Genomic DNA, 22750 nt, shown 5'->3' on the forward strand with positions numbered 1-22750 from the left:
TGTCCCTGTAAGTGTTCAAGACTGGGTTGGATGCAGCTTTGAGCAACCTGAGTTAGACAAAGATGTCCATACCCATGGCAGTGGCATTGGACTACTCCATCTTTAAAACGCCCTTGCCACTACAAACCATTCTATGTAGTTCCTTACCACCAGGCGTAAGAGCATTATAATAAAAATGGATATTAATAAAAGACATTTGACCAAAAATTATGAGTGAAAAACCACCAGAGGCAAGCAGAACACCTCTTAACTAAAGTAATATACTTGCCCTTGTGAATTTAGAGCACATCTCCTCTGCATCCTTCACCATATTTGCTCGCAGCATGTATTTAGCACATTTAGAATTGATAAATCTGTCTGCAGTATCCAAAGACTGTGCTTCATCCATCCATTTGGCAGCTTCCTTGATGTTACCTACATGCTGTTAGGAAGAAATTAAATAGTTAACTTCCAGTAGAAGCCCACTATTGACCATCTCCTGAAATCTGTATTTGTTGCTGGTATATCTCCATCAGAACTAAAAGCTAGTGTTATTCTAACTCCTCCCACTCCCAGATTTTTTTCACCATTACAATTCACTGTAAGTTGTAACTGGCTTTGCAAAACCCAAAGAAAAGGGTTTTCATTTTCTTCCTGACAAAACAGTGCCCAAAAAGAAACCCACATGAAAACTGATGCCCATAACCACTGCAAACTGAAATATTACCCACACATTCACACCAGTTTGATGGGTTAATTTTTTTTATACACGAGGTACTCCACATGTCCAAATTCCCCTTTTACCTTGTAAATTTTTGCTTTTAAATAGAATAGTTCTATTAATGTTGGAGTGCTTGCAATTGCAGCATTAATGTAATCCAAGGCCAAAGAACACTGGCCAAGTTTGTCAAAGTGCTGTGCCAGGAAATACCGAACCCAAAGCAGTGTTGTTGGGGGCTCTTTCTCTCCATTTTCTGCAACAAAATGGGAAAGGTTACAATAACCAGTAAAGCTGAAGACTGCATTTGAAAAATGAACACAAAAACAAAGCTTGACAAACTCAGCAAATATTTCCTGTAATGAATCCATTTACTAGAAAATATAGTAACTACTTTTTTTGCAAAAAGTATCAGCACTTTAACAGTTCTTGATAACTTCCACGAACAGTATTAGCAGTTACAGGGTAATTAACGTAAGACCACAGAAACTTACCACATGTACTAAAAAGGTCACAAGTTTTCAAAGAGGCTTCATAACCAGTAACAAGTTCCTGGATTGTAGAAACCTACATGTAAAAAACAGTATGTGCTTAAGTTTTGCTTTACTATCATTTTAACAGAAACTAATACACTGAAAAGAATACTCAAGCAAACTAGAGAAACTATACAAAAATAACTACTTGATTTGGAAAAAAATTGGACGTATCTTCACATAATTTACTTCCCCTTTCACAGATATTTTTGATCACCCATTTTAACTAGTGATGTGGCAGAGAAACGGGTTAATCTCAGGCAGCTTACAGCAGAAGGTGTTCAAGTACACATGATTAATATCTTCAGTAAAAATTCCAAAATATAACTTAATTTATGCTATTTATTTTTAAGCATTGAAACTGAGCCAATTACAAAAAGGTGCTTTGAAAAAGAGAATGCAAGAACGTCCCATAACAATGGAGAAACAGCAGAAACTTCTGTGGTTTTTTGGCAGGTTGCTCTGTACTATTAATGATTTCTGTTTTGTTTGAAAGGCATTGTTGCCTAGAATGAAGGTTCCATCTTTTGACAAAAATCTGTACATTGACTTCCTGAAGGCTAGTACTTTCTGAAACCAGACACTGTCAACAATATTGGTTTTCATTCCTAGGTTTAAGACTCAAAATTCAGTCATACAGTTTTTAACTCACACTATACAAGTCTGACATTTACAGTAAGGACAAACGTTAGGATCTGTGCATTTCATGACAACTATTCCAGGTCCATGGCTCACAAATGCCACCTAGTATTTCTAAACCTTTTATGCAATGCTCAACCTTCATTTGAAACATGCCTGCCATATCCAGCAAGTAACCAACTAGCCACTTTACGTAACAAGAACAACATTACAGTAAGAAATATGATCTATGTATATACACCCAAAACACAGAAGGGACTTAAACATGAGACCTGACTGTAAGCATAGCAGGGAAATGGCTACATTCATCATTAGGTGAAATCTCTAGATGGCAAAAACTGAAAACTTCAATGGTTAAAAGTAAGATGATCCTAATTTAAAAAGCTGGTTGCAAGAGTAAAATAGAATTGTAGGGAGACAGCAAAATTTTTAAAAAGCACAAATTGACAGTGCATGCATCCATTTCAAGATATACTTTGGGAGAGAAGGGAGAAGGGAATAAACCTTGGTCTAGAAGATCAAAGTATACAATTTGAAGGACACCACTTGATTTAACCTAATTCAGCACAACCAGCAAAAATGGCAAACACTATTTCAAAGAGAGCAGAGAAAGCGACGCGCCCAAGTCACACACAGCCACTGTAAATATCTCAAAAGTGTAATAAAATTTATAAACATACACATTCTGGAAAGCCCTGAGCAAATCTCATAAGAAATGAGTTTTGGTAGCAAAATCTCATAAAATACAATAAAATGTTACTGGACTTCAAATAACTACAAAGTGATAAAGGAATGTGAAGAAGTCACAAGTAAATGGATGAAGGCAAACAAGTTGTTCTCTGGCCTGCCTCAGACATCTGTTCACTGAAAGCAATCAACACCCTCAGAAAATATTTGAAGATTCTCCTCTCTAAAAAAAGTTTAAAAGCAGAAGCATCTGCTTCAGGTAGCATGGTTGCAGTGTGTATATGCAACTGTGTAGGTGTTATTTCCTTGCTGATTTTCACTGCAATTTCCAAGTATCCCGAAGTTATCCTCATCTGGCTGCTAGTAACCTCATTATCAGTGAATTGTGTGTAAAGGGAGAAAGTCTGCTTCATTTCTTGAACAAGCACAGCCCACCACCAAACTCTACATATAAATGTTTCTACTACTGCACACTCAGGAGCATGGCTTCATATCTGGACAAAGACCATGCTACAACCAAAAAGAATGGCATCACCACCCCTGAGCCACACATGCCTGGTCCCTGCTTTGGCTAAGTGCTAGTGACAGTATCCAGGGTTATGAGTGATTTCCTCCCAGTTCCCCCGCGGTGCACCAATGCCCAATTACTCATTTCATCAGCAGTGGGCACTGGCAGTGGACAGACCTGGGACATCCTCATACGAGGGTCTTCCATCAGCTGACATGAACAGTGAAATCAAATACTCTGAATCTTGAGGAGATGGAGAATACCAAGATATAAAAGATGCCAAGTTCTTCCACATTCAGAAGTCTGCAGTGGTTTTGGCTTTTGCAGTTCAAGAAAATAATTGTCATTCTGGAAGCTACTATGAACATTACACTTGGAAACAAGTATTCAGTGAAAGCAACAGCTGAGAAAATGCAAACGAGACATTATTACAGACATACTTAATGAAAAATCACAGTATCTTTTCCCCTTACTTTTCATGCTTATGCTTCAGTCTCTTGCTAGTAATTCAGGAAAATAATCCCAGGTTTGTCTGCTGCTTTAGGGAGCAAATTATCTGGAAATATAAACCATAATTTCTGTGTCCACATTAACTGCAAATTTAGTTGCAAAATCTGTCTCTTGGATTTGCTATTATCTGTATTCTAGAGTCATCACTGCCATCTTAAAGGCAGTAATATTTTACTATTTCTAAAAGCTACAGCATTCTTCATAATTTTATAATTTCCAAAAATTGCACTGAGGTATCTGGAAATACCATGATATTGACCACAAGCTAATTTCAAACAGAATTATTCTAGGAAAACAGTGTGTTTGTTCTCTTGCCATTGAGTTGAAAAAACTTGAAGGTATCACAAAAGAGTCACTGAAGTCATCAACAAATCTCTAATTTCATTACAAAAAGACTGAATTAATTCCTGGGGTCACCAGTTTCAGAAGCCTCTTAATCAGAATTCAAACCTCAAACCTTTTCACAGGTCACTACCTACACCTTTTATTTCATTACAGAAGAACAATGAGCTGAGCAGCAAGAATCCAAGAAGGAGGAAATGGGCTTTAGCCTTCCTCATTTACACAAGCAAGTGAAGTGCTCATTTCTCCTCCTATACCCTAAAGATTAAAATTGTACATGCTCATAAACCACTATATATTCTTGTCAAGTGCAGTAATTCTGAAAGTTAAAAAGCATCTTTCACACTTGGTACTACTTGAAGCAAAGACTCCACAAAGGCTGCACTGCTCTTCCATTCCTGTGCAGTTTATTTCCATTGGAAACGACATTTTTAAAGTAAACTTTGAATAAATGCCTTAAAATGAATAGTTGAGAAATACAGACTGGAATAAATATAATGCACACACACCTTAATTTCTTTTTAAATTGTAAGTAGCAAGAATGCAATTCACTCCAATTCTGAATTACTTTTTTCTCTGTGAGCACGAGTTTGTAATTATCTGATTACACTGAGATATATTTTGTGTCCTCTTTTGTAATGGACAGGCTACGGGAAAGTGCCTATTTTCCAGGTAAACAATGATGACTAGAATTCTTCTATCATCTTCTGCAGCTGTCATAGTGGCACCTACGGGCTCATCATGAAATGGAAATCTGTGCTACATGCTATGCCATACACTACTGACCCCTGCTACAGAAATTTTTCTTAAGACAAAGAGAAAAAGAGGCCTATCAAAGGTAAGAACAGTAGGCAAGAACTACAGTACCCGAAATTTTAGTTTTTTTCTATATTCCATGTAGTAGTAAGTTGAATGAAATGACAAAAGAATAAAAGTCAGAACAGCGATACAAAAAGATTAAGAAATATCCATAACAAAGGCACGGTGAAATACATAATGGAAGGTGAACTCAACAGCCTACTACCACAAAGCAAGGATGCAAATTTTTCAAGTAAAAGGCTTAAATTCTCTGGTGCATTTATGGAAGCTAAATTACTACATTGATTCCATATCCTATTACTACATCAGTTGGGTAAAATATTTCATAATAGGCTTCTGTTTCAATGACAACCTTCCAAACACCAATACAGTATTTCCTTCAATGAAACAACTGCAAGGAACTGAATTACTGTAATGTACTATAAAGTGGTTAGACTGTGTCAATATTCTTTTTTAAAAAAAGACTTCAGCCTGTTAATTTATCCGTTACGAATGCTACATTTAAGTATTTTTGTTTCAGTTGCTCCTAACAGAATTCAGTAAGAAGTTACCAGCACTTCCAGTGCAAACACAAGTCAAAAGCCACCGTATACAGGCAGTTTGGGAAGCAATCTGTGTTGACATTTGGCACAGGTTTGAATCCCTGCCTTTTGATTTCCTGAGGACATGTTTAATATTATCTGCTCCGTTCTCAATGCCAAATGACCAAATGGGAAACTTTACATACTGGTACTGAGATGTTGAGTTCGTGACACCACTTTCCCAGCACAGCAGAAGCAGCATCCACTAGACTTGTCACCCTTATGTCTATTCGAGAAATTGACAAATAGCTGTACTTTTCAGAATATCCAAACTCTCTATATCTAGATATATCATCTAGATAACTCCATATTGACAGATTGAGATATCCAGAAACCATCTGCAAATGGCTTTGCTACACAGTACCCAAAGGAAACTGCTACTGTGCAACTTCAAAATAGGCAGGCCTCATCATCACGAAAAGACTGGATACCTAAAGACCAAATGACAAACTGCCTTTTAACAGCAGTTGAGTCTTGTCCTTGTGCCAGAAAACCACACTGACATTAATAACAGAAAGTCCTTGTGACCAAATTAGGAATATCTTTCACAACACAAAGAAACATCTAGTACATGCCCTGAACCAATACTCTAAATGCCTCATGGGAAATGGAGAAGCAACAATAAAAACAGTCCACAAGAGTACTATGTCAATACTTGAAGTCTTTGCTACAACAATATTTTATCTAAGAGAGTGATAAGAAGGTGCATAAAGCAGTATCAAATATCACATCATGCAGAAGTGGTATAAATATGCCCTGAAAAATATTTATGAGCTTAGTACCAAATAAATTAAGACTGCAAAAATATAATGCAGTTGCTGGCTCAGAGTTCTGGAGAAGGCCTTTGATGACAACATTTTGAACAGGGTTTGCAGCTGGTCTGTGGCACGCACTTAACACCAAACCAAGCCTTTCTTGAGCTGTCTCCAGTATCAGTCCATTTCTGAGACAGCGGTAAATCATCCACACACACAAAGCCAGCCAACACAACCTACAAAACAATGAAGATTTCCACTATAATAAGATGGTTCCTTGTTTCACTTTTGATTCTATGCTCTCCACACCATTCTAAACAGAACCTTCCCCAGAAACAGCGCAGCACTAAAAAACACTCTGACACAATGATAGCACAAACAAGAATGTCTCCTGTTGCTCACGGAGACACTTTCATAGCCTTCCTGAAAAGGGTTACTTGATTGCTTGTGATGGATGAGCCAGACATACAGCCTGGCAAGGAACTTGTACTCCCTTCTTGAGAAGGGTCTCTAAAGACACCATGATGGAGGACCCCAGGTTCAGACCCAGTTCAGCTCTGCCCATGTGGTAAACTTGCAATCTGAAGTTCCCATCCCTACAAATGCTGATGCTTAGATCTGAACTTTCAGGCCTGCAAAAATACTTAAGAATGGTAGCAGAGGCACACTTCTGATAATCTCTTGTATCTAGCATGGCCCCATCACATGATTAATGGCATTTCAGTCCAGGGCATTTTGACCATACCTTTCTGGATGGAAAAGGGAAGGAAGTTTCAAATAAAGAAGCTGCCAATAGACTCAAAAACAGCTCATAAATTCAATTAACTACACGAAGAGAAAAGGGCAGGAGGAAAGGGCAGCTACACTTTAGAAAAAGTCTTCTACTACAGCCTAATAAAGACAAGAAGCATCTTTGTCTATAGCCAAGAGGTGATTGGCATGAATTGAGACCTGCTTTTTATCCAGACAAAGAAAAAAACATGCCAAGCACACAAGCCAGCTGGCACACCTGCCCTGCACAAAAGGTTTTGAGTTCAGGCTCTTCCAATGTAATCCACACAGGAAGGTGTTTATGGGCAGCCACCTAGAAAATTGCATTTCCTGTTACTTACTATAATTTTATGTAAATTAATATCGAAGATCACAGCATCTATAAGCTCAGACAGTTCAGAGAAGAACCAAAAAATTCTGCAGCAAGGCTCAGACTGGTAGATTTTTTTTTTACAGCAGCATTTCTCCATTATTTAAAAAATGTCCCATCTACCTGCTTTGAAACATAAGATATTAACATTCAGATTTATCAGTGTAAAATAGAAAAGGCATAGGGTATGCAAATGACTGAATATTTCCATTTTTAATCATGGCAGCTGTACACTAACTTAGTTGCAACTGCTTCCTTTGTTCTCACTTGAAAAGTTTCTGCTCCACAACTTTTTATACAGCAGACACAGATTTCCCTCACCCAATGAGGTATGAACAAGCCCACAGAGAATATTCAAATAAATTACTCCAATTGTGAAAACCCAGTCAGCCTCATACAGACAACTTCCATCGTTTACATGTTAGTAGACGGTTAACATCTGAATGCAGCAAAAAAATCACAAATAAAAAATATTGTACAACCCTCACACCATGAAAATAAAACCAGGAAAACAGGAAAGACAGCCTTTTACTTGACACAAGTCACCTTAAATTTCTTATCTTTGACATATATAGATGTCAAGGACAGAGCTTTACTGTTTTGTGTAACATCCACTGAAAGTGTTGCTTTAAAACTAGCAGCAATTCACATGTAGGTACAGCTGTTTTTAAATTTATTCAACTGAGCCAACAATAATCACTTCTGCTTCCCCGAGAAAACCATTTTTAAATGTGTGCATATGCTCACGTTACACAGGGGAAGACAAAAATCTGTAACCTGCAGTAGAAGACACATCCCATGGTATCATGCTTAGTCACCAACTTCAGCATTTCTCAGTGTGTGGTGGCTAAGCACACTTTTACTCCCAGGAATTGTGCCACAGAGCTACCAGCTTATAATGACTGGCTAACCATAAAGCAGTAATTTTGCACTACTGTATGTAAAGCTGCTGCTGTCCATCGCTGGTAGCACTGCTAACAGCTAATCTAGAAATAAAACAAGTGATACTTTTTCTAGGGTCAATAGTACAAATGATCACTCAGGCTGTCTGAAACACTGAATTCCAGATGAAAAAACTTCCTCCATTTATCTGAGTGAGTCTAGTTTGCATTTGTCATTCAAAAAGCAGATTGTAACAGGTATTCTGTATGCTTGCTCTGCTGAAGCAACATGCCCTTAAAAATAATGCTGTGTACAAGCATAATTGTAGGTTAAGGGCGGGTTCGGTCGGGACGGAGACGGAGAGATCTCTATAGGCAGGTCTTGGGACACAGTCGGTTTATTGTAAAGGCGTGGGTATTGGGGCACTGCTCAGAGCTGCCAGACTCAGCTCTGAGCAGGCCCAAGAGAGTAAGCAGGAGAGAGTAAGTGGGTGAGAGAGAGAGTGTGTAAGAGCAAGAGTAGAAGTGAGGAAGGAAAGGAATGAAGTGGAAGAGTAGAGAGAATGGAAGTGAGAATGTCTGAAGTCCTGGTTACAATACAATAAATCATCTTCTGTACTGAATATTCTAATTGTCACTAACCAATCTAATACAAGATACAAATCCTATAGCATTTACATACAGCCTATAAGAGTTCTTATATTACCATAGAGTGTTACATCTTAACTTCTAAAAACTACTCTTTGGACCCCTTCTGCTGAGCTAGTAGGGTCTGCTCTGACCCTTGGACCTGCCTGCAAGCAGAGGGTATTGTTCCATCAAGAGGGGATTACTTCAGTGGCCATACCATTGTTTTCTAGTTGTTCAGTAACTAAGACCTGGCATTTCAAAAGTGGCTTTCATTTCGATGTTGCCTGTAGTTTTCATATTCCCAAAATCTTTTGTCAGGCAATCATATTTCCAAGGCTTTCCTGTTTCATCTTCCCCAACACATAATCAATTGGAAAGTTTATAGCAGCTGTAGTACAATACAAATACAAATTCAAAGCAAACCAATACTCTAAGATAACACTGTGGTCACCACACAACTAATTTAGTGAGAAACTGGTTTTCTGAAAGCTTTTGGACAAGTCTGGGGACTGCACTAAAGAAAGCAAATCATTTCACATGAGGAAAACATCAGTAGGAGCAACTGTGAGCAGAGATACCTAGAGCATTTCTTGTGGGTCTCCGAATGGGTTATTTGGAGCAGTTAATCCCAATACAGATCACTCCAACTAAAAAAGCTCTCTTGAAAAAGTAGTTCGTAAATCAGCTGCTACACCTGTCAGCTCTTGGCTCACATGTTACCTCACAGACTTAAACTGTCGGCCCTCAGCATGTTTTACACTCCCCATTCTCACTGCAGAGCAGAAGCACCACATCCTTGCTGTAACTCTTGCTGTACCTACAACGATGCTTCTCATCCTTCTCCCTCCTCTACTTATTTTACAGTTTCCTTACTCCTCCTTATGATCCAGTTGTACAGTACAAATGCTATCTTTCACTATGAACATACCAGTTGTTAGCCAGATCCTGGCTAAGTCCACTTACCAGATCATCCCTCCTGGAATTTTAACTCAAAGATGCTACTTCCTAACACTTGAAGTGATGGAGTTGGTATGAACAAAAGGCTGTCCTTGGTTAATCTTACAGAGATGCTACTTCTTAAAATACAGTTTCCTAACAGAACTAATGTTTTTACTGCCTTATGTAATCCACCAATAATCTGCAGAGGACATCTAACTAAAAAAAAACCAACCCAAAAAAAAAAAACAAACCACAAACCAAACCAAAAACCAACCAAACAAAAAAACCCAAACAACCAACAGTGGCAACTTGCTTTATATTCCTTTAGCTTTCCACATTAAGGAAGAAATATGCCTTCTTTCCAGAAAGGTTAAAGAAAGATCTTCACTGAAGACAGCCTACCTTCCTGTGTAGACAGTCTTACACCTTTTTTTGAGACTGTTGTTTCTGATGTTTCTTCCAGCCAGACATTTTCTCTCATCCAGTATTTCCTCACAGTCTCCATGATTTTAGATACTCAGAAAAAGGGCACATGTGCACTAATGTCGAGCTTCAATGGAATCAACCAATGCACCTGCAACACAATCGACGTAAACCTTGATGTTGACTAATTGAAGATCTTCACTCTTTGGATTTTTTATCTCATGGATATAGAGATCAGCATGTATGGGGAACCAAAGAGGATTTCTGAGCATTGATCAAGTACAAAGAGAATTTTCTGTGGAGGAGGTGAGGGTAGCACTCCGAGATCCATTTCTTGTGAGGAAGAGTAACAAATAACGCTGTTCACAGATATTTCAAATACATCTGGGATTGTATCTTACAGAATGTGAAAATTACTACATCTCATGTAATTGCTTATACTTCAGGTTATTAACTTCCAGCAGAAACATTCTGCCAAGAGCCACAGTTACATTCACTCTGAACAGTAACTTTGCATTAACAACAAAACTCAAAATAATGAAGTGGCACTCCTAAATGCTAGTTTTTGCTCCCAAACATACAAAGCCTCCAGCTTCTTCCTGACATAGTAAGAATTATACCAACTGTGCAAATTTTATTCAAGCGGAAAGATATCAGTAGGATAACTGTCATTTAAATATGTACTCTCTTGTAGCAAGTACTCTTGCTAATCAGAAACTAAAAAAGACTGATAAAAAGATTTAATAATCCTCCGTGTTATACAGTAGGCTTTTTAAATGAAAGGTTTCGCATAACTCAAGGAAACTCAAGGAAAATGGCTATACTTTGCTGATACCAATATTTTAATAATAACAAACTTCAGATACTAAAGCACTAAGCAAAGTATAGAAGCTACAAAACCACTTGTAGCATAAAAGTAAAGCCTAGCAGCTAGATAGTAAATCTCTCCCTGCACAGGAGACTAAGACACCCATATCACAGTACTTAAATTTACACAAAAACTGTATTGTGTTGAGACATTTTCCTTGTAAATGCTCCATGTTTCTTAGCATAAAGAAACCCCATATATACAGTCACATTTCAAAACCTTTCATTCACATCGTAGTAGTTTAAGTGATTATTCCAAAAAGTCTCCACAAATCATGAAAATTAAATTGTTCACGCCATTACAGAAATATCAACCATACGTAAAACACCTATTATATTTGTATTTTTTAAAGCTGTGTTTTAAGTAACATTTCAAAGTTGTAGAGGAAAGTGGGTTATCTTGTTAATAAAACCCCCAAAACACAACCACAGAAGTTTCTTGATGTTGGATGAAGTTCTTTAATTACAGCCTCTCTGCTGTCCTCCCACGTCTCTCTTCCTTAGAATTAATTCACTGCAGTTAGTCACCTACAAGTCTTACTACTTAGTCCTTGGTTAAAAGTCACAAATACCAGAAATTCACTTTAAAACACATTACCTCCAAGTATGTTTATGAATTGATGATGCCAAAACCTTGGTATTTTATGGCAAGATCAAGAATATCAAGTGAATAAATCTCCAAAGGCAATATGAGAACTACGTGTTTTAAATGTTCTTAAGAAACTACTTTTTTCAGAAATAACTACAGTTCTTCAAAACACACTATCATCACTGGCCCCACTACACACAAGCACCTCTCATAGTATGTGATCTTTTTATAAATCATGTCTGTGGACTTTCCAAATGAGGACAGCCAGTATTATTTTTTATTTACCCACATTTAATCCATCCATCTTTTCAAGTGTGGCACTGCAGAAATGGTTTGTTGAGCAGCTCCCACTCTTAGCTTAAAAGCACACCATGCTAAGAAAAAAACTGAGTACAAATTTAAAGCTGTACAGACTCAGACACTGGTACTCAAACACTTGCACTATTCTTTCAGCAAAAATGGCAGGGTGAAATGGACAATTGGGAATGTGAAGTACACAGTCCACAAGTCAGGGCTCATATATAATCCATTCTGAATTGCATGAGAGATTCATAAATCAGTTCCCTAAGAATATCATCTGCTGGAGTCCTACAAATTCTGTGTCTCTTATTCTCCCCTTCAATATACACAGTACAGAAAGAGCAAGAACTTTTCTGGCACAGAATTTCTATGTATTAAAACACCAAGATGAGGATGACAGCTCATAGGACTTGTGTTATCACCTCCCATAAAGCAAGCTATTTTTGGGTTAAAGGCCACCTTCTCTTTAAACATATGCCATTGTAGTTATCACTGTAGATCACAGTAATGCACCAGGTACTGGGAATAGCAGATATAAGTAGCAGTTGTTAAAAATTGAAGTCCTGGTCTCCAAAGCACAGCACCTCATTTATAACCTCTCATATGGCATCGTCAAGCCTTAGACAATCACGCCACTGAGCAGCTCCCAACAGCTGGGCATTTACACAGCACATCAAGGGTAGGGGCAACAGCACACTGACCCCACCAGTGTCACACCAATAGTCCCTGCTGCTTAATGTTACCAACAGCAGCAGGTTTGCTAGAACAAACTGACTCCACCAGCAGAAACCTACTCAAAGGGAACACAAACTATTCGGCCTGAGAAACCAATCTGGATGGAATTACAACTTCACCAGAATTTTATCAGTATTTTGTCCTCCACTTTTCCTTCGCCATCTAGATAGGACAAACTCATCTTCAGTGAGCATCTACATCAACAGCCCGGCCAAACCATTGCTGATTTCTAAGCTGGAAGTATTCTTTACACAGCTCTTTTTCTCTAATTGAGACTACAAGCAGATGATCACTGACAAAACACCAAATGCACAACACTCTCTATTAGAATTTGCACTGTGAAATTTTGCAGAAATAAAGACAGATGCCATATGTGCCACTTTGAGAGCTCCAAAATCAAGACTGATGAAGATGGAAACAATCATATGTGCTCTGTAGATCACATCCTCAGCCAAACCCCACTGCACTCTTGAATAAACAACCTGTTCTTTGGCAAGTACCTACCCTGAAGCAGCAGTTTCACATGCTTCCCATGACCTGTGGTGAACCATGCATTTACTCACGTTTAACCTAATCCTAAGGGAGTCTGCAGTTACTCAGCTATGATTTGAAGTTAATCCATTTCTAAAAGGCAGATTCTGTGACAAGTTTTTCCCTTTGTGAACAGCCTGAAGCAAGAAATTCTAGGAAGTGATAGGACAGCTCTGCTGGCAAATGGATATAAAAATCACAACTGAAGATTCCAAATTACAGTATGTGGATTTGGGATCTCAGTGCTTCTGCATACAGGCATCCACATATATCAGCACCTTTACAGCACTGTTTGCTGTAGAGTCTTAGTGCTCCCAGACTTACATGAAATGCAACTTGCCCTGGCACTGCAGTACCAGTTCAGATGAGCTTGCCTGCTTGCAAGTAAATGGCTACAAGCTGGCCCTGGACTTGAAGGTGAAGTGAAAAGATGAAGAAACATGAAGGTTTGAAGAGACCTCTACAGACTGCCTAGTCCAAGCCCTTGTTACACAACAGGGTCAGCTAAACCAGATTATTCCTGGCCATGGCCAGTCACATTTTGACCATCTCCAAGGCAGCAACTCTACTACATCTCAACAACATCTATGACAAAAGTGTCTTTTCTTTAGCTCAAATATTCTCTTGTATTTTAATTTGTGCATATAATACCTTGTCTCTGGGCACCAATGAGAAGCATCTGCCTTTTTTCACTCTTGCCTTCAGTTAGTTACATATACAAGATCCCATCTGAGCCTTCTTTTCTCCAGTGTGAACAACCCAAATTCTTACCCTCTCTTCGTATGCCAGACACTCCAGTCCCTTCATCAGCTTCAAAGCCTTTCTCTGGGCTCTTCCTGGTGTGTACAGCTCTTGTACCAGGGCACCCAGAACTAGACTCAGCACTCCTGGTGCATCTCACCAGGGCTGAGAGAAAAGACGATCATCTCCTTCAACCTCACAGTAGTGCTTTCATTAATACAGCCCAGGATGCCATTGACGTTCTTTGCCACCGGGAACACTGATGGCTCATGTTCAGTCTGCTGACTACCACAACCCCCAGGGTCTTTTCTGCAAAGCTGCTTTCCAGCTGGTCAGGCCCCAGCCTATACTAGAGCATGGGCTTAGCCTTCCTAAGGTTCAGGACCCAGCTATTTCCCTTTGTTAAACTTCCTCTCAGCTCATTCCCTAGCCCATCAAGGCCTCTCAATAGCAGCACAATCCTCTCATGGATCAGCCACTCCTCCAGTTTTGTATCATCCACAAGGTTCTTGAAGGATACACTGTCCCATCAACTAAGTCATTACAAAGATGTTCCCCACTACTGGCCCCAGTGTTACCTACCTAGGGACACCAGCTGGAGTTCATGCAGCTGATGACAACACTGAGCCTGGCAGCTCAGTCAGTTTTCAGTACAAATTACTGTCTACTAAGGTGTACTTCAACATGTTGTCTATGTTATCACAGATGGTGTCAAAAGCCTTGCTTATACACAGGATCAACTGCTGTCCCCATGTATGCTGAGATAGTAATTTTGTTATAGAAGGCTATTAACTTAATCAGGCATGAATTCCCCTTCATAAAACCATACTACCTACTGTCCCGTGTGTTTGGTAATGGTTTCTGGGATTATTCACCTTATCAGCTTCACAAAGATTGAGACCAAGCTGACTGGCCCATAAGCTCCTCAGATCCTCCTTTTTGTACTTCTTGAAAACAGGAGAGACATACACTCTCCTCCATATACCTCAAGAAATTCCATCCATCATGATGATCTTTCAAAGACTGAATGGCAATGCAGTGACACTGTCTAGCTCCACTAAGAGTTGGAGTTGCATCCCAATCAGGTTCAAGGTGCACATCCAATATGTTCAGACATTCTATAACCTAATCCTCCACTACTAAGATCCATGTATTTAAGAAAGCAATTAAAGTGACACCCAGATAACCTCAAAAATCACAGAAGTGGTGTACATTCTCTGCTGTCTTGATACACCAAACTTGATACTTGATCAGCAACTCTTAGAAGACTACCAGAAGATTTAACACAAGTGTTGAGCTTGAAATGAGAATCTTGTTAGGACAGATGACCAAAAACAGTATCATGGAAAGTGCTTTGAATTTTACTGGATTCCGTCTCATGAAGACGTGTGGAGTTGTATTTTCATTTGTTTGCTTTTTTTTTTTTAGCATAACAGCAAAAGCTGTCAGTGAAGCAGTGACAATTGGTACCTTCTGCTTCTCCTTGATACATAACAGGAATCCACTCTTGGACACGTAGATAAACACAAATATCATCAAGACAGCACTACAAGCACCAACTAGGCATCAGTTGAGCAATCCACTGCTGTTGTGTTCCATGCAATCCATTACAGAATATATGCAGGTGCCTTAATTGAGCCTCCTTCTGATTTAAGAAGTGTCCTATCAGAGGAATAGAAGATTCCTAGAAGATCAAAAGACACATCACCATATACAATGTTTGCCTTGGTGCTAGCAGATATGAGAAGATGCAGGTTGAGAAGGTAAAAAACTTAAGTACCTGCTTGGGACAGGTCTTCCTCCCAGGAAGACGAGGCATGTGCTGTTTCTGCCAATTAAAGCCACAGATGCAATACATGAAGAGTAAACTTGAAACTGCAGATTTAGTGTCAACACCACCATGATGTTGTTTATCACAGAGTGCCTTTTCTTTACGAGTAACTCGTAACTCCAGAATTCTTCCATTTCATCATAGAAATTACCCAAATAAAGTTAATATGAGGGGGAAAAGGTCTGAGAAAGAAAAAAACATGGAATGAACTTAAGAGAGTTTTGTCGAGCAGTAAGACATTCACAGGATTCCCTCAGAATGTCTTAAATGATAGCCAGAACCAAGAAGGTGCTTCAAGAAGAATTGTACGAACAGGCAAAGGCTGGTATTTGAGAAGGCGACTGAACTCAAGATTAGTTGAGAAAAATTAATATCAAGCTCAGAATGCAAGTTCCTCAACACTAGTAACCTGTAGAGGAAGCACTCAGCTCTTGTTCAGATCAGCCATTTCCTTTCTCCAAAGCTCACAGGCGAGAAGAATCTGGTGCAATGCTTTTTACATTTGTGAACTTTGCCTTTACGCAACCACACGCATTTACCCTACTTCATTATGACCAAAGGTTTTCACATTTAAAAAGCCTCAGGCTGCCATATAATGAATAGAAGGAAAGCATAGCCAATTTATTCACAAGATACAGTGGTTACTTCAAAGAACCATCTGAAGCAAACAGGTCGTGATGAACATTATACTTCAAGTATTTTTTTTAAATACAAACGAAGCCATCAAGACAGTGTTCCATCAAATGATTTCTCTAGTATTTTGTAGATAAACAGTGATTTATGACCATAAGAAATGATGTACCACTGAACACAGTCTATATGATATTATAAACTTCCTTTGAACAAGACACTATGAAAACAGTGTAAGACTGAGTCTGGCAGTCTCTATCACCCTCCAATTGAGCTTGTCTTCAGTAGTAAAGACACAGAATCTGGCTGTGTACTAACACAGCAAGTTTGGAAGTGATTAGTGCATGCCTTTGGTATCTGCAAACAGGGAGCACAGTAACAATTATCACTTGAGAAATAATTTGAACTCTTTGCATCCTAACTCCTTTTGATCCTTATTCATGCACATAACCTGTAGAAAACCAATTGCCAATATTATAAAAAAAGTAAACAGACATCTACTCAAATAGCCTTTGTCCAAGAGTTCATCCTGCAATTCAACACCCCTCTCCTTATTCCAGTAGAGTAATTTCACGCTACAGCATGGTATAGAAGTGCACTCAGGATACTGAATAGCTAGCATGATTTTTTAGGGTCTTCAGTATTTTTATAATCAAAAGTTTTATCCACAGCACAATACATTAATCAAGTTAAAATGACAGTATAGTTTCTAGGCAGAAGACAGTTAGCCTCTTTTCTTACGGCTTCTCACCCTTCAGCCTGAACTACTTACATCTCCTCCAGTCTAGGTGGCTTGACAAAGAAGAAATAGCAAAAAAACAGTAAAAAAGCAAACCAGTTCCCATGCTACTTTATCGCAGTAGCATAACAGCACAAAACCTGAAGAAATCACAACCTCATTTGAAGAGCTTTGAAGAATTAAACCATGTCTTATATAACTCCCTGCTAAAACTATGGAGAAAAATGTAAGTCAGATCACTGACTTGCAAGGACTAATGGACCACACAGTATGAAACTGGATCTTGCTGCAGAAGCATGCTCAGTAATTTACAGTAAAGCCAGCTTAACACTTCCTCCTCATCAGGTTCCATAGTTCTTTTAAAGTCTGCTTTAACATAAATCATCAGTGGGTTAACAATTCCCTCCTAGAAGGCAACAGTACTGCTGGGAATGATGAAATACAGCACCACTTGCCCCAGGTTTCACCACACTATCTGTGTCACTTTCTCAAGCATCCAAGTTTCACAGTTACCAAGCCTTTAACAGTTTCCTTTTCAACTCAATTGTGCAGTCAAATATAAACCTCTGCACATCACAAACTGAACACAAGGCCAACACATATATAATTTTTTTCTGCGCCAGAATTATAGGAAAGACAGATTGCATAATGCAATATTAAGTATATTTTAACTCATTAGAGACTTATTTATTAAGAAATGTTCTACCTCAAAACAGGTCTTTGAGTATACACAGAGCTTTTCTGCATTTTGGCAATCTTTCTTTATTGAACAGATTTCAGATTCTCATGTCTTTGGTTGCTCAAAGAGTTTCTTAGCAATAACATTAAGATTACTTTTTTTTTAATGAAACAAATAGCTTTACATTTCCCACTTACAGCATCCTTCTGAGACTTCATCCAAAGTTTCTTAAACAATTCTACTTACACTGTGAAGGAAGATTAAAAACATCTTTCCTACTTAACCACAGTAAGGCTTACTCTTCTATGAAGTGATGAAGAACAAGTTGTACTCCACACCCTTCACCACACCAACTTCACACAAGTACGTAAACAAATTCCAATTCAGTAGCTGAAAGAAGTAACATGCCATGCACCCACTTGGCACTGCAGTGATTTCAGTTTTATTTTTGGTGGGGCATTCATTAATTCTTTCTGGAAGCAGCCGGGGAACTTTCCTCAATGTTAGTTTCACAGATACAAAGTACTCATGTAACACATACTTTGGGACGAAACCTACCTAATACAGCCAAAGGCTGAGGTACCAACTTACTGAAATGAGAGAATAAACAACATTCTCCTGGACACATCTGACAAATGTCTGCCTTCTATACAATCACCCTTTTTTCCTTGCTGTTCATGAAAGATCATAGACCCACCTTAAGCTCTAGAAAGAAGGAACTTTCTAGGCTTAAATACCAACTCTTTCATCAAGTCCTCATGTCTATGCCACTCCAAAATCCAACTGCAGTTGACTACACCAAACTGCACATGTTTCCAAAGAAACACAAGGGGAACTTTCTTCCCAACTGGTAGAGAAATCAGAAATTTGCTAGGTATTTTCTAGTAGGCATAACACAATACTGACTACAATCCTCTTTTAGTCAAAATATACAAGTAATTTATGTGAGAAGCTACTACCAAGCTCCAACTGAAATGTAAAAAGACAGGCATCTTTGGTAAGGAAACAATTTGAAATATGGCAAAAAAGCTTTTGCAGAAGTTAGCAGCACAAACAAATCCCAAGCATGTTTGGAAAAGGTGAAGCTCTTGATTTCAAGTACTTTTTAGGATTAAGCTGGCAGTTTTGAGAAACTCTGATTTGATATAATGATGGTAACTAGCAGAAAGGCACCTTTCTGTGCAAGTCTGCCCCAAAATATGGTAGCCCTCTTTTTTTAGCCAAAAATTAAGTGCTAAAAATCTTTTCAGATGAGAAATGAGTTTATACTTATCTTTCAACCTGCAGATTTTTCACACTTCAAACAGCAGAGCTAGAACTTCCCTAACATTGACTGTACTTCTATCTAGATACCCAGAGTATCACAATGTAAAAAGTTTCAATTCCATTTCATTTACATTGAAAAGTGTCCATTAGCAATAGTCATTTTAGAAAAGCCTGTACTCTACAAGTGTGCTTGTTTTCAGCTGGGATAATTTGCTTCTTTAGTAGCCAGTACAGTGCTGTGTTTGGGATTGAACATGAGAATAATGCTGATAACACACTGGTATTTCAGTCATTGCTAAAGTGTGCTTACACTGTGGCGAAGACTGCTCAGGTTCCTGACCTCTGTGAGGCAGCAGGGGCACAAGAAGCCAAGAAGGAGCATGGCCAGGATAGATGACCTGAACTAGCCAAAAGGATATTCCATACCATACAATGTCATGGCCAGTATATAAACTGGGGGAGTTGGCTGGGAGCTGCCAGTCACTGCTCAGGGATGGGCAGAGCACTGGTCAGTGAACAGAGAGCAATTATTCTATGTATCACTTGTTTCTCTTGAATTTTTTTCTTCCCTCTCCCCTTTTCATTACAATTATTAGTATTATTATAGTTTATTTTCATTCAACATTAAAGTGTCCTTATCTTAACCCACAAGGTTTATGTGTTTCTGATTCTACTCCCCACCAAGCAGGGGTGGAGTGAGCAAAGCAGTTGCATGGTACTTAAGCTGCCAGTTGAAGTTAAACCACAACAACATGATACCAGAATTCACTAAAATTATGTCACCCATGGCAAAAGTAGAGCTTACAGAAGTGTACTGAAGATTTTGTGGTAGGACACTAGCAAAGAAACTCTTAGAAAGAAGAATAATTTTAGTCCAAATAAAGGAGTATTCACTGCTGGTTGAAAAGCTGCATCATTTATTTAAGGTTTTTCCAGATACAAACCCCTCTTCTTACCAAGTCATGAATGGATTAGAACACCCATAGTGTTCGTAGCAAAGATAGTACCTGAAGAGACTGATCTTAATTATTCTATTTTCTACATATTTTAGTAACATGCTTTAGGTTCAAACATTTATTTTCACTATACCTTACTGTCAAGTTTGGAAAGAAGAGCTACATTTGAAACCATTGTTCTAATGTGAAACAATCACACCAAAACTGTGACTTTAGAAGTACAAAAATTATACACTGAAGTTTCAGCTAAAGACTGAAATATGAAATAAGCCTTTGTGGTAGATACTAATGTATTCATGCAATTCAGAAATCTACATAGAACAATAGCCACCTGTTATTTTAAAAGCATTACTTCTGGTGACATCATAAACCATAAGTTGAAAGAATCCTGTAACACTTGCACTCAAAGTACACAAACTTAATGATCATTGATTTTTCAAAAACCTCGGTGCATTCTGCACCAATCTGACTTCAAGCATTTTGACATCAAGTGATCATTCACACATGACAAAATAGCACATTAGGGAAAAAATGTTCAACAACGTAATTGGTAGGTTATAGGAAAAACTACATTAAAACCTCTTAGTCTATTAGAAATTCAATACAGAAGACTTCATTAAAACCAAATAAATACTAAATTTTACCTTTTCTGGATTGTAATATAAAGATTTCAAAGTGGTAAACAAGGGTGGGCAGCCTTTACTGAAGTTAACCCTCAGGAACTTATCCGTTAGTTCTCTAAACTTTTCACCTAGGAACAAAAGTGTGTTTGGTTATATGTCAGTGATTGCAAGTGTTATATAAATATACTCACTAACTGCTGTGCAACTCTGGAAACAGAGGAACTGAGAAACTGCAATTAAGAGTTTTAATCTTTCCTGTTATTTAATAAGCCACAAATATGCTCGAGATTTAAAAAGAAAAATAAAAAAAATCAGAGTAAAATTCTTAAGTTGCTAGTGTTTAGGAGTCTGCTGGCAGACAAGGTAACAGTCCTTAAACCTGCAAAGTCTATTTAAAAAAGAAAATATTAAGTGTTGACTACAGAGGATGCAGCAAAAGCTATTTAAACACACACTGAAAACATCCTATTAAGAATAACAAAGAAATCCTGCAAAAGCTCCATCATTGGAGGTTTTCATGAGCAAGTTAGACAAATATGTGTTAGAAGTAGTGCAGATATAAAGTTTCCTGATTTGAGGAAGAAGGATGAATGAAATGAACCCTTTGTCTCTCTTCTAGTCCTATTTTTATGAGTAGGACATGACTTGTGATATGATTGTTTCTGGCATTAGAAACAAGACTTATTGTTTCAGAAACATAAGCTCCATATCAGAATCATCTTGACCAAAATATACTGCAGAAAGCTAAAAATCTAATTATATTTTCAATTAAAAATTACAATACCTGCAGTAAGTGCTACCTTTCTGAGAAATGCTGTTTAAAAAAAAAGAAAAAGCAGGACTTCAAAGAGAAGATATCCAGCCAGGAAAATATCTGGTTTTCATGCTTTTATTTCTATGATGAAAGTGATTGTTTTCAGCTGGGGGGGGGGGTGTGCTTGGTTGTTGTCATTTGATTGGGCTTTGTCTATTATTGACTTTGTTTGCTTTGCATAGGAATGAACTTGTTCCACACTTCAGTGCCTCCTCTGCTGTGGACTTCTCTAACTTTCTCAACAAGGAAGTAGCACTGAACTTCATGTAATGCTAAGATTCACCCATAAAACTGACACAAAACTGTTGAAATAAACTTAACTTCAACAAGAACACATTAAAAATTTGATGAACAGATTGTTTTCAGAAAATGCAGACACTACTGCTTTGTATACAACATTTTCATTTACTTCTATCAACTCTCAATTGTCCTACACTTACTGTTATCAGCACTCTTGCTAATAAACACTGAGACTAATGAAAGTAACTCATGTTCTCACCTTGCTGTACTTAACCAAACTGCTGTGTATAGAAACTCCTACTACCTGTGAATGGGGATCCATAACTGGACTGCAAGCACATGCTTTATTACAGATGGATTAATTAAAATGTGCTGTCTCACACTACAGAAATTCCCCTACATAAAGAAAAAATCCATCTCAGTTTCTCCTGTTGAATTCCTGTAATTTATTTTCTCGCTGGAAGAATCATAATTTAGAATTTAGGAAAACAAGATCCAAGTTTCCATTAAATACCTATTTGCTTATAGAAAGCAAAACAGTTTTAAAACAAAGTCTGGGGAAAAAAAAAAAGGCACACAGCTGGGCACCCACCTGTGACAAGAAGCCAAGTTACAATTTAGTCTCTGAGGCACACACCTGACCACAGGAGCATATACATATCTAAAACTGCATGGCCACACACACACTTGATCAGTAAAATTGATGGTAACAGCCTTCCTCCATAAAAGTGGTTCCCAGCTCAATCAAGGAGCTGATTTGTATCAAATACAAGGTTAGGATGCAATGCAGGGCAAGGTCTGGACAAGACCTGTCCTTTTAATACTAGCCTGCATTTTAGAGTATTTTAATTTTTAAGAGTAGTTTAATTCTGAATCAAACAGTGACAGCTGTAACTGATCATTGACCACACCGGAACAGTAACTGCACTTAAGCAGAAATTCTATCTTCTTAAAATTTGCAACTATTTTTCTGCAAAGATGTTCCTTCTAACACCTTCACATTCTCAGTATAAAATTTCACCTACAGAAATTCTCATCTCCTGTACTTGTAAACATAGAAAATCATTTAGTAAATAGATTAATCTCTATGGGATCAAAAACAGTCTTACACATTTATGCCTGAT

General features: G+C 38.1%; 1 protein-coding gene across 6 annotated transcripts in view; it reads right to left on the minus strand.

The window, feature by feature from the left end:
- The window catches only part of NAA16 (N-alpha-acetyltransferase 16, NatA auxiliary subunit), a 62807-nt gene that overhangs the window by 11201 nt on the left and 28856 nt on the right, over positions 1-22750 (minus strand). For 4 of the 6 annotated variants that reach the window (XM_032099832.1, XM_032099833.1, XM_032099834.1 and 1 more), the window contains exons 9-12: positions 20594-20700; positions 1192-1264; positions 784-953; positions 269-421 (exon numbers count right to left, since the gene is read on the minus strand). In XM_032099832.1, the coding sequence (XP_031955723.1) occupies positions 269-421; positions 784-953; positions 1192-1264; positions 20594-20700 (503 nt within the window). Of the gene's footprint in view, positions 1-268; positions 422-783; positions 954-1191; positions 1265-10064; positions 10237-20593; positions 20701-22750 lie in introns of those variants that run through there. The other 2 variants (XM_032099836.1, XR_004238289.1) reach the window with 2 other exon arrangements.

The sequence above is a fragment of the Corvus moneduloides genome, chromosome 2 (genome assembly GCF_009650955.1).
Source record: "Corvus moneduloides isolate bCorMon1 chromosome 2, bCorMon1.pri, whole genome shotgun sequence".
Classification (NCBI taxonomy): domain Eukaryota; kingdom Metazoa; phylum Chordata; class Aves; order Passeriformes; family Corvidae; genus Corvus; species Corvus moneduloides.